Below are 11,437 nucleotides of genomic sequence, written 5' to 3'. Positions count from 1 at the left end.
TCCTATAATGTTCCCATTTATCCTGTGGGCACCAAACCAAAGCAGGAGATGCCTCTGGTCCTTCAAGCACAGAGACACAGTGCAAAGGGCCACCATGGATATAAGGCCACCATGGTTTTAAGACCACCATGATTCTAAGGCCACCATAGATGTAAGGCCACCAAGGATGTAAGACCACTATGCTTGTATGGCCAACCCTCTTAATTAATGAATTTAAGGGATAGAAAGACCAGTTCATACAAGGATCCCAGACCAGACTGGGCTATAATGGCTGCTTCAACCCTATGTACGTATAAGGGCCTAGAGATGTTGCAATGAGTCTCCTTGACCCAGGGTAGCACAGATTTCCTCCACTGGCCTGGAAGGGACCATAGGGGATTTTGCAACAGGAGATGGAGCTTAGCATCTCTGCAGCTTCACAGCTGTGCTGTTGTTGAGCATTTGTTAGCAGCTAATGGCTGCTGGGCATCCCATGGTTAATGACCATATGGCCTGAGTCCAAGTCTCAGGAGATAATGAAACTGATAAGACCAAATGGGCTCTTCAGCAAACCCCTTGGAGGCTGTGCTCTCTGGGAGCAATCAGCTGCTGTTCCACACCAGCCTGCCCATTCGAGTAGCTTTCCTCTCCAGGGTGTAACAGCAAAACTCTTCAACAGCACCTCTGGGCAGCCTTGTGGTGTCCACCTCATCAAGCTTCAGTAATGATTTCCAATGGCTCTTTACCAGAAACTCTTATAAGAGATTAAATTGCCAAGTGGGGATATTTATATCCATCCAAATGACTCCAGGAGTCACTGTTGCCATTAACCCTTAGGAGGCAATATTTTCTGAATGCTTGCCTGGCAGGCTGGAGGAGAGAGAATTGAAATCTCCAGGTCTGAAAGGACTTTGCCTGCCCCTTTTCACGGTGATGTTTTTAGTGGTGCTGAGGCTCACAAGCTGGATATTTTGTTGGGAGCTGTTTTTTGTGTATGGAAGCAAAATATTGAGGGGACTGGTGCCTACGTTTGGCAAGAGAAGGCGAAGGATAATTCAACCCAAACACGTGCAGGATGTAATTATAAGGGTCCTGGTGTTACCATCTGGTGAGTAGGGTGAGGGGCTGGGCTGCAGTTCTGTCCCTGTTCTCACCCAAGCAAAACTCCTCTTTACCATCCAACTGGCCAAAGCCACACTGAAATCAGGGAGAGGAGTCAAAGTGGTGCCAAGCGTGGTAGGATGTGATGGGGGAATGTGGTTTGGGGTTTGCAGAGTCAGAGCATGGCTATCCTGAGTCATTGCACTGAGGTCAGTGCCACCAGAGGGATTGGGGACCTGGGCTGGGCACCAGCTGCCTTCATTCCCCATCAGCTGTACACTCGTCATAGCAGATTTTAGAGACAACATGGAGGGTTTTGTGTCTCCTGTGGCCTTGCAATGGCAGTCACCATCAGCTAAGAGAGCTGCCCAAGTGTAAGCACAACCCCTGTGTCAGAAGCTCTTCATGTTGGTCCCACAAGGCCAGGAGAGATGATGGGGCTGGAAGAAGGGGGTAATTATCCCCAAAACAGACCCACCTTGAGCACCCTTGGTTGGTTTCTTGCTTGTTTGCAAGGTGGTTGGACCTTAGGAACTATTTCTTCTCTCTAAAAGCGGTGATGCATTGGCACAGGCTGCCCAGGGAGTGGAGGAGTCACCATCCCTGGTGGTATTCATGGAACGTGGAGATGTGGCCCTTGGGAACACAGTCTGTGGGCATGGTGGGATGGGGGCTGAACTTGGGGAACTGACAGGTCCTTTTCAGCCTTTGTGACTCTTCGATAGCTCTGCCCTTTTTCCATGGCAAAGCGATGCTGTCAGTCCCACAGCCAGCTGCAGACCCCAACCACACCTCCAGGCTACGAAACCAGCAGGGTTGGGAGCTCACTGAAATTTGCTTTCTCTCTTTTTTGAGGGGAGAAAGACATTGTTTTGACCCAGTTCCCTTCCACCTCTTGGCCAGCGATACACAAGACTCCAAGAGGCACAGCCAGTGCAGATGGGGATGTAGCATGGAACAAGAGGGCTGTCCCACTGTGCCCACCATGTACTAAGATGGAGAGGGAAGGGGTGAGGGAGCGCCTGCCCCTCATCCAGACTGCACTGGGAGCTTCAGCTTAGGGTGAGGGCAAGGCAGAAATGACACAGCCCGGCCATTTCCACAAGACCAGCTTTAATATCAGTCATGAGAACGAAGAGAAAGCACAGAATCCAGTAACAGAAATGAAACCAAAAGAAAACAAAATTAAAATAATAATAATAATAATAAAAATAAAAATAAAATTAAACACGCACACGCACACAAAAATTTAAAAAAAAAAAAAAAAAAAAATCAAAAAGAAAACTTCAGAAAACCCACCACCCTGTGCCCACCCCTATCTCCCCTCCCCACCCCCCCTCATCCACCATGGACTGTCCAGGCACTGCAGATGGAGGAGCACAACACAGCAGCCGGGTGGGGATGATCCACCGAGAGCCACCCGGTCCGGCCCCTCCGCAGGGATGCTCACCTGGGGGTGTTGGGCAGCGCTGAGGTGGCCCGGCCTCGGTGGACCTGGCTTAGCTTAAGATTCATCACAGACTGACAACGAAGGACAAGAACGTAAGAAGAATCCAAGAGCTGCGACTTTTTGTTTCTTTATTCTAATTCAGCCTACGACGTTAGTAATGGTGATTTCAGGGGATGGCTGGGCCCGCGAGTTCCTTCTTGTAGTGAAAATCAGAGACTGTAAAGAGGAACAGAGCTTATAAAGACAGCTAGGGAGATATCGCCGTAAAAAGAACTGGCATGCAAGTGCTTTGTACATTTGGCAGTATGTGAGGTGGCGGGGCTTCTCTGTGTTTGTGATGCTGGTCTCTGTGTTTTGCACAGTTCAAAAAGGAGCTGCTGCCTTCACAGCTTGGAGACAAACCTCCCCCCCCAAGAGGAAAGGACAACACAACTCAAGTCCAAGGCGCCTTTCGCTTGGTTTTGGCAAGAGTATATATATAATATATATATATATTTATTATTATTTTTTTAATGCATAGCGATTTTCTTCCTGTTTTTTTTTTTTATTTTTTATTTTTAATTTTTATTTTTAAATTTTTATTTTTTAAATTTATTTTTTTATTATTATTATTTTTTTTTTGCCCCCGTTGCAAACCTGAGCTCGGTCCCTGCTTTCCCGTGCAGTTTCCCTTCCTTAGGTGTTGGCACTGTGCAGAGGTCGGGCGGTGTCAGCAGGCGATCTCCTCCAGTGTTCCCAGGGTAGCCTGCAGTGGCACGTTCACAGTGTGGCTGATGGTTTCCGAATGGTTTGGCATGGGGTCACAAGTGCTCTACGATGGAGAAACGGGACGGGGTTAACCCCGGGGGGGCTGCTTTCTCCACCCCACTGCCTCTCCTGGTTGGCACCGCTAATTCCTTTGCTATGGAAGCACGATCAATCCTTGGGAAATAACGCAGTGATGGGGCTCCTTACCACGTTTTCATCATGGCTCCCTTCCTCTTCCTCCTTCCCAAGTAGGTCTAATAATTTCTCCTTGATCAGCTGCAAAAGAGGGAGGGTTGGTTAATCATAGAATTCTGTGATTCTATGATTCTAAGCTGGGCAGGAGGAGGTGAGCATGGTGCCTTCTGACATCGGCAAGGCATGGGATCATAGAATCACCAAGGCTGGAAAAGACCTCCATGACCATCCAGTCCATCCATCCACCCATCACCAACGGACCATGCTCTAAAATACATCTAAACATATCCCGATCACCTCTAGGGGCAGTGACTCCACCTCACTGGGCTGGCCAACCCTCCCTTGAGCTGATCAACCCCTTGTCACCATAGAATCACCACGGTTGGAAAAGACTTCCAAGAACATCCAGTCCAACCATCCACCTACCACCAATATTCCCCCACTAAACCATATTCAGTACAATACCTAAAAGCATGGTGCAAGCTGTGGCCACCTCCAGAGCTGGAAGGGATGCTGGGCTTGGAAGACCCAAACTCAATGGGAAGGAAGGAGAAAATCTCTCAGAGAAAACCAACCCATATGTCAAACCTGAATTTTTTTTTTAGCAAGTGAAACAACAAAATGCTCCCAAACCTCCATTGAGAAATACTTATTTGGGAGCTTATTGAAAATGTCAGCTACGCGAACACAGCTTCCCCTTGCAGCCAATGGCTCCTCAGGAGCTGCTGCTGAAAAGCTGATTTGATTTTCAAGGCAAATCCCACAAAAGATGAGAAGGGAGTGCACTTTTTTTACTGAAGACCTTCCATGGGGAGGGAAAAAAAAACCCAACAACCCAAAGGAGTGAGCTAAAAGTGTGAGCAATTGGGTCAGTTCCTAAGGAAGCATGGCTGATACCAGCAGGAGATGCTTGGTGGGATGCAGGACTGGCTGCACATTCTACCCTGGTCCAGGGCTGAGAAGTGTGACCGATGTGAAAAGTCATTTCTAAGTTCAACATTTCCTTTCAATTTTGGGTAAGCTAATAGAAAACAACAGGCTCATCCGTTTGCTGGCAATCTCAGAGAGTCTGCAAATGCTTTGGTTGAGAATGCAATGAGTTTAAGGTGCTTTGAGCCCTGCCTTGCTGAAGTTGATTAGAGCTATTCAAAGCATTTTATTCCTGCTCTCCCCGCCCAGAGTGGGTCAAAGATCCATCACGACCATGGAGGTGAACTCTCTGTGCAACCCAGCAGGAGATGGGGTACTCTAATAAGCCACTTTTGCCCCCCAGAAAAAGAATGAACGAAGGGAAAAGAAAAACTACAGCATGAGGAATCTATTAGACAAGCCCTATGAGCAGATATCAAACAAAGCAAAGAAAAAGAGAAGAAAAAAAAAAATCCAGACTTGGCAAGGTTTCTTATTACCTTCTTATGAAAGGAGCCCAAGATAGCTGAGAATAGGAGATTTTTAATGAAATACGGTGTGAATTCAAACTGAGATATAAACCAAGGCACCCGGCTCTGTTTGCACACCCAAGCCATTATTAGCTTTATGCTTGTAATTTTCAGTCTATTTGACTGCAGGACAATGCCACCATGTGCTAACAGCCACCCAGAAGGAGCTGTGATGGGGAAGGAATGCCTTAAAATGCAAAGCCAGCATCTAGACCTTAATAAAATTGAAGAGGTTTCTTTAAGGATGTTCCAACAAGACTGAAGCAGCCAACATCCCCGTGCACCCAGCTGGCTCATCACACACTGATGCAACTCCCACAAACAACCTCTAAATACAAAATCCCATAGGATTTAAAATGCCTGGTGCCATCATGACAAGGAGCTGGATGACGGAGGTCCAAGTTATTGCAGATTTGGGTGCAGGGAGGCTAAAAATACAGCATGTAAACCTTGGGATGGGAAGTGACGGATCTGCTGGGAACTGCCTCTCCCCATAGGTGTCACATCCCACTTGTAACTATACCATAAACTCATTCTTTCCTGCTATAAAATGGGGCCTGCATGTTTGGGTTCTTGGGGTCATCTCATTGCAAACAGGGAGCTAAATCCCAGAGGTTTGCTGCAACCACAACCCCTACTGCTGCTCAGTTTCCCCTTTCACAATCAAAAGCCATGAACCTGACCCCCCAACATTAACCCATGGTGAAAAAGAGTGGGAAATGAGATCCTGGAGGAGAGGATGATCCAGGAAGGGTTTGTTTGGCTTGAGGTCAACTGGAGTTGAATTATATGGTGTAATTAGTTTATAATTCATATATTATAGTCACTTATAATTAATTATAGCATTAGTTGAGCACGTTGGGCATGCAGGGTTGTGATCTGCAATGGTCCCAGCTGGCATCAAGGCTTTCAAGCCCACCCCCTGCCAGGAATGAGGCAAAGACAAGGCACTTACCTCGTATATATAATCAAAGAGCTCTAGTATAGTGAGGATACTAGCACCAATAAATAGCCCCATCTGGCCTCCAATGTCACCTAGGAGAGAGAACAACACGCCAATGGTTTTATCAGAGCAGCCTCATCACCAGCCTCTTCCTCAACCCAACACCTCTACTGCCTGCCCAACCTGATGGGTTTCAAGCACTTAAATCTTTAGCCATCACCCACAAACCTTGAACCAATTTGACGCTCAGCCCCTTGACCTTCCCCATTGAGCTGCAGGGCAGCACCCAAAGGCAAAGAGCTTGGGGTACTGGCTGGCTCTGTTGGAGATTAAGATGGATTTGGAACAGGTAAGAGGTGATGGGTATAAGGTTTTAAGAGATGACTTTCTCCATACACTGCCTTCTAGCATGAGGAGCACCACTGAGAGCATCCATTGCTTGCTCAACCCAAATATCAGGGCTCTGGTATCCAGCAAAGACAGAGAAGCTCACATTAACCTCTTATGGGTGATACAGGGATTAGCTGTGGTCCCTCTGATCTTGGCCCCTGGGTCACTCCCCAGCTTGGTGTCAGAAGGAAAAGAAGAGAAGGGGTTGAAAGTGTGGTGGCCAGAAATGTGGTTGGATTTTGCTGGGATTTCACAGGATGCACTCACTTGTGGCATCTGCCTGTCCCATAAATAAACCCAGCTCACGCAGACCTGATAATACACCTCCTTACCAAGTAAGGCTGCCACTTCATAGGCTTTCTTCTGCTCAATCGTCTCATAGTTGAGTGCTTCAAAAAATATGTCCAAGACAAGAATATTTTCTCTGCAGAAAGAGGACAACAGCACCAGCCCATCAGCCACCACAAGGAGACAAGGAAAAGATAAGGGGATTTGGGGGCTTTCCCCCCCCCCATTCTGGTGACCTATAGACACGTGGAGGCCAAGGCCACATTATGGGAGCCTCAGCACAAGCTGGAGAACTTCTCTCCAAGATCTCTGCTCAGGATGTGAGTTCTGGATCTCACTTTTATGGTAAGAGCAGAAGTCTGAATGATGATTAATAAGGAATAAATCTTGCTGTCTCCATATGGACAACAACGTGACCCAGGGCTGGAAGATGACCAAGCTGTCTTGAAAAAGCCCTCCTGGGATGAAAGCCAACCCACACCTCATCTCTTAGAGGGCTCACCCTAATCCCCCATGGAGGACATATGCTCATATTGGCAAGGTCTAAGCGCTGGTGGTTTAAATGGCCAACAGATCTTTACTTTTCATTCCCCCCTTCCAAATGGAGGAGATTTGTTTTCTGCAACACTCACGAGATATATTTTTCTGATTTGTTGAACTTCTTCTCCAGGTACTTGGCCGAAGTCTTGCTGGGGATCTTGACCATAGAGAGCTCTTTGTTGTACCTGGTCAGGTTACAGGGTGTCCTGCAGATGCAGTAATTGCTGTCTTTTTCAGCAAGCAAACCTGGAGAAGGTGACAAAGTTTGATCTCAAGAGTTGGAGACACGCAGCAGATGTGGATCCAGAGGTCACACAGCCCAGAGAAGAGCCAAGCAGTCAGATCTCAAATGAGAAGAGCTGCAAGAAATGCAGTCCTGGCCATTTCTCTTCCATGTTATTACATGGCCATTCGTAGCATTGAAGACAGGCTCTTCGCTGGAGGCCATGCTCTGTTACCAGCATCTGCCTGGGGTTGTAACTCATTTGATGCTGGTAACATGCCAACCCTTTGCATGCATCTGATCCTGCCAACAGCACTCAAACTTGGAGTCTCCTAAATCCCAAACTAGAACGGGTTGCTCCCTCTCAACTTCAAACTCAACTTCAAATCCAAACTCAAACCCAAACCCAAATGCAAATCCAATCCCACACCCAAATCCAAACTCAAATCCAACTCCAAATCCAAGCCCAAACCTAGAGGTGAACCCCTCTTACATATCTTAGGGAACTTGTTATCCTGACTTTTGCTGCCTGGATGGAACCATGTACCCACCATAGGACAGAGGAACCTTTATCCTAGGGAATATCCTGCCCTCCCCAACATTCAGGTCTTATCAAAAGCCATTGCTGAGCTGCAGCTGCTCCTAATGACCCCATCCAGAAGGACACAGGAAGTCCCTTCACCACGAAACACCCGTGACACCCAGAGACATCTGCTGGTACTCACCAAGCGCAGGCTCTGCACATTCCTTGTACTGCTCCGGGGTACAGAAGGGAGCATCCCCTGCAGGGAAAGCACATATCCACCATTGTTGCTAGGGACTGGTGAGATGGAAGTTTTTTAGCCCTGTCCTGTCCCCATTTTCAGTCCCAGAATGAGCTGAGAGCAGTATGGGGATGTGAATGTCACCACTTACTTGACATCTGCAAACAAAGCCAAGGATGGTACGGGCAGTGGAGAGATTGCAGCACCCATCCCCCCATCCCACCTCTGCTGGCTCTGGGGGCCTTTTCTTCCAAATCAGAGAATCACATCAAACATCACCCAAGGGTGCTAACCCAGGGACAAAGAGGTGTTACCAGAACCATGTCCCTCTGCCAGTCCTGCCCCTATTTCAGGGCATTTTGCAACCGTTTGTAGCATCCTCCTCCCTTTAGGACAAGATAATCCCAGCTCCTCTAGTCCCAGGTCCCTTGGCTGGTGTAGGCTGGGTGGAGGGAGGGGAGCACTGACCTGGCATGTGAACCATTTTGCAGTTGCAGTTTTCCACGATATACCGCGTCTCGCAGTCGATCCTGCAAGCTGTGATGCTGTAAACGGGAAAGAAGTCTAAGCCCATGTCTGACGAACGACATTCACCCCACGGCGGAGGCAGGTAGGTCAGCTGCAAGAGAGGGAGGAGGGGGTGTCAGGGGATGCAACATCTCCTCCCCATCACTGATAGGAAGGAAAAGGGCCACGCTGGTTGGGGAAGGGAGCAACTAGTCCAGCCCAACCCCAAAAACTCCAACACGAGTCACTCCCAAATCCAGTTCCCAAGCCTGCTCAGGTGATGCCTAGTGGTCCAACCCTATTATAATCTTGGAAATTACATTAAGCAATTGCACTAAGCCATTTCTTATACCCATCCTCACTCTTTTTACTATAAAACAAGCCCTTGTGCTGCAGAGCTCCCCTTCAGCTCAACAGCAGAGCCCAGCAGAATAGTGCACACCCAGCAGGATAGTGCACAGGGGATGTGCAGCACCAGGCATTCTGCAGGACTAACTTTAAAGGAGCACTGGGTCCTTTCTCTTGCACCGTAGGGAAAATGCTGCTCGTGCAGGGACTGCTGGGGAGGCTGTTACTTGCAAATTGGCTCCAATTTGGTGAGAACAAACACAGGGTAATCAGCACCGGTGTGTGACAGCTCCTGGCTCAGCCTTATGCTGATCTCATGGGGACAATGCAGACAGTGCTGGTGACATTAAGGAGCAGATAAAGAAACAGCAAAATTCCAGCAAAGGAAACGTGGCTGTTGTGGCGTGAGCAAACCTGAGTCTGCACTGCTCCCTTCCTCACATAGGCTCTTCTCCCACTGACTCAAAATGCCCTTGGACAGCAGCACCAGCTTCGAGAAGGGGACAAGTCAGTGGTGCCCTTTCCAAACACCTCTGCAGCAAGATACAGTGACCTCAGCCACCAAATTCCCTTGCACCCATGCTGCAGACGACCCATCTTTGCACATCACCTTGCACGAAGTAACCGGGGCTGCTCAGCAGTAGTGCAGTGCAAACCCTCCTGTTGTTACCACTTTATTTAGCATAAATGCAAAGATAAGAAAAGCAGAATGCCTCAATCCACCACAGAAACCTTAATTGCAAGCCTAGAACATGCTGGAGGAAAAACAGTCACTCTCTGGCCCCCACGGCCAAATCTACCTTGTTTGCCTTCTGTCTGAAGCTTGGCAGGCTTTCCTTTTTATCTTCACTAAATGCTCTGCAAGAGTTTTTTGCTAGAGAGCAGAAAATAGCACTTCCCTAACCCCTCCTTCTCTGTGTTTTAAAGCAGCATCCAAATTGCCATGCTTTGCTTGAAACACTGAACGCATTGTGCTGGCAGAGCACGTTGGCTGAAGAGAAACATTCGTTTAAATATGTAGTAACATTAATCATGCTCTAAAATAAACACGTAAACATATGGTGATGGACTATGAGCCGAGGACCCAGGGGCTGAGTGTGAGGTGCTTCCTTTGGGGTTATCTGGGGGTCTTCTGGAGATGTAGGAGAAAGAGAGAAGAATCACAGAATGGTTTGGGTTGGAAGGGAGCTCAAAGGCCACAGGACTGTGAAATCCTGGCATAGTTGGGTTGGAAGGGATCTTAAAGATGGCAGAATCATGGGATCGTTGAACCCAGAGTGGCTGTATTGGAAGAGACCACAGGATTGCAGAACCATGGAATCATTGCATGGTTGGGTTAGAAGAGATCTTAAAACCCATCTAGTCCCACACTCTGCCATGGGCTGGGTGCCCCCCCACCAGCTCAGGCTGCCCAGGACCCCACTTGTGGCCTTGGGACCTCCAGTTTCAGTCTCTAACCTGCTGCAGGTTTGCAGGACCAGCAGAAACTGTGCTCAAGGTAGCTCTGCAGCACATCCATCTCCCAGTCAAGCCAAGGGTCCCAGCCATGATAAAATGGCAGTTCTAGGTCTTTCTTTGCATGGGACCAAGGAGAGACCCTAGAAAAGCTCAGAATGAAGGTGAAGGGGTTGGTGTAACGGAGAACCCTTTTAGGCTCTGGCTGCCAGGCCAGCACAGAGTCACCAGCTCCCTTCCCCTGCTCCTGTGAGCATTGATGCTGCTATTCAAGTGCTGCTGAAAAAACAAACAACTTTGCAGCATGGGCTCCCCAAATCATCCACCCGAATCCACATTGCTGCTCACTTCAGGGCAACAGCAGTGAGAGCAGCTCAGCACAACAACCCTGCAGGTCCCATCTGAGCCCCCAGACAGCTCCCAGGTGCAAAGGTGCAGCTGGTGAAGGCTGTTCCCATCTGTGGAACCAGCAGAAGAACTGAGAATAAAAGCAGCTCCCAGGCATTGCAGCATCTCCAAGAAGCAAGGCTGGCTCTGAACTGGGTGGTGTTGGAAGTCTGCAAAGCAACAACACCTTTGAATGAAAATACTGAGAAGCGTCTCTGCAACAATAGCAAAGTGTTGTTTGAAGAGGATCTTTTCTCATTTGCTTTACACTTGCAGCATAATAGAGTACCAGATGCCATCATTTAGTCATCCGCGGCGGAGAAAGGGGCCCATATGTTGCACGTTGTATGATAAAGGAGAATAAATAATCACAGGCTCAGATGGAATCAGCTCTCTTCCGAGCACCGCTCTACACAAATCTTTTAAGCCCTTTTAAATTTTACTCTGAAAATGTAGGTGACAGGAGCAGGAGATGATGGAGTCACCAGCAGACACCGAGCTTACACAGCGTTTGCTCAGCCAGCGTTGGATGTGAGCCACGGTGTTTGTGAACCAGCACTGCGTCTGCAGGAGGTGCACGGGCTGAATGCTTAATTAAAGCCAGCTTCATTAACAGAGTTAGGTCTTGTTCCAGAGCCAGGACCACGAGCACTACCCACCCATGACCTGCATTAGCACAGA

At 48.3% G+C, this 11,437-nt stretch overlaps 1 protein-coding gene across 2 annotated transcripts in view; it reads right to left on the bottom strand.

Annotated features, from left to right (window-relative positions):
- Positions 1–2,172: 2,172 nt before the first annotated feature.
- The window catches only part of ASIC2 (acid sensing ion channel subunit 2), a 401,586-nt gene continuing 392,321 nt past the window's right edge, over positions 2,173–11,437 (bottom strand). For both annotated transcript variants that reach the window (XM_072356425.1, XM_072356426.1), the window contains exons 4-11: positions 8,528–8,678; positions 8,021–8,077; positions 7,165–7,318; positions 6,577–6,668; positions 5,867–5,946; positions 3,485–3,553; positions 3,167–3,341; positions 2,173–2,746 (exon numbers count right to left, since the gene is read on the bottom strand). In XM_072356425.1, coding sequence (XP_072212526.1) covers positions 3,240–3,341; positions 3,485–3,553; positions 5,867–5,946; positions 6,577–6,668; positions 7,165–7,318; positions 8,021–8,077; positions 8,528–8,678 — 705 coding nt within the window. In that variant the 3' untranslated portion in view covers positions 2,173–2,746; positions 3,167–3,239. The remainder of the gene's footprint in view (positions 2,747–3,166; positions 3,342–3,484; positions 3,554–5,866; positions 5,947–6,576; positions 6,669–7,164; positions 7,319–8,020; positions 8,078–8,527; positions 8,679–11,437) is intronic.

The sequence above is a fragment of the Excalfactoria chinensis genome, chromosome 24 (assembly GCF_039878825.1).
Source record: "Excalfactoria chinensis isolate bCotChi1 chromosome 24, bCotChi1.hap2, whole genome shotgun sequence".
NCBI lineage: Eukaryota > Metazoa > Chordata > Aves > Galliformes > Phasianidae > Excalfactoria > Excalfactoria chinensis.
This window is presented reverse-complemented; position numbering and strand designations above follow the sequence as displayed.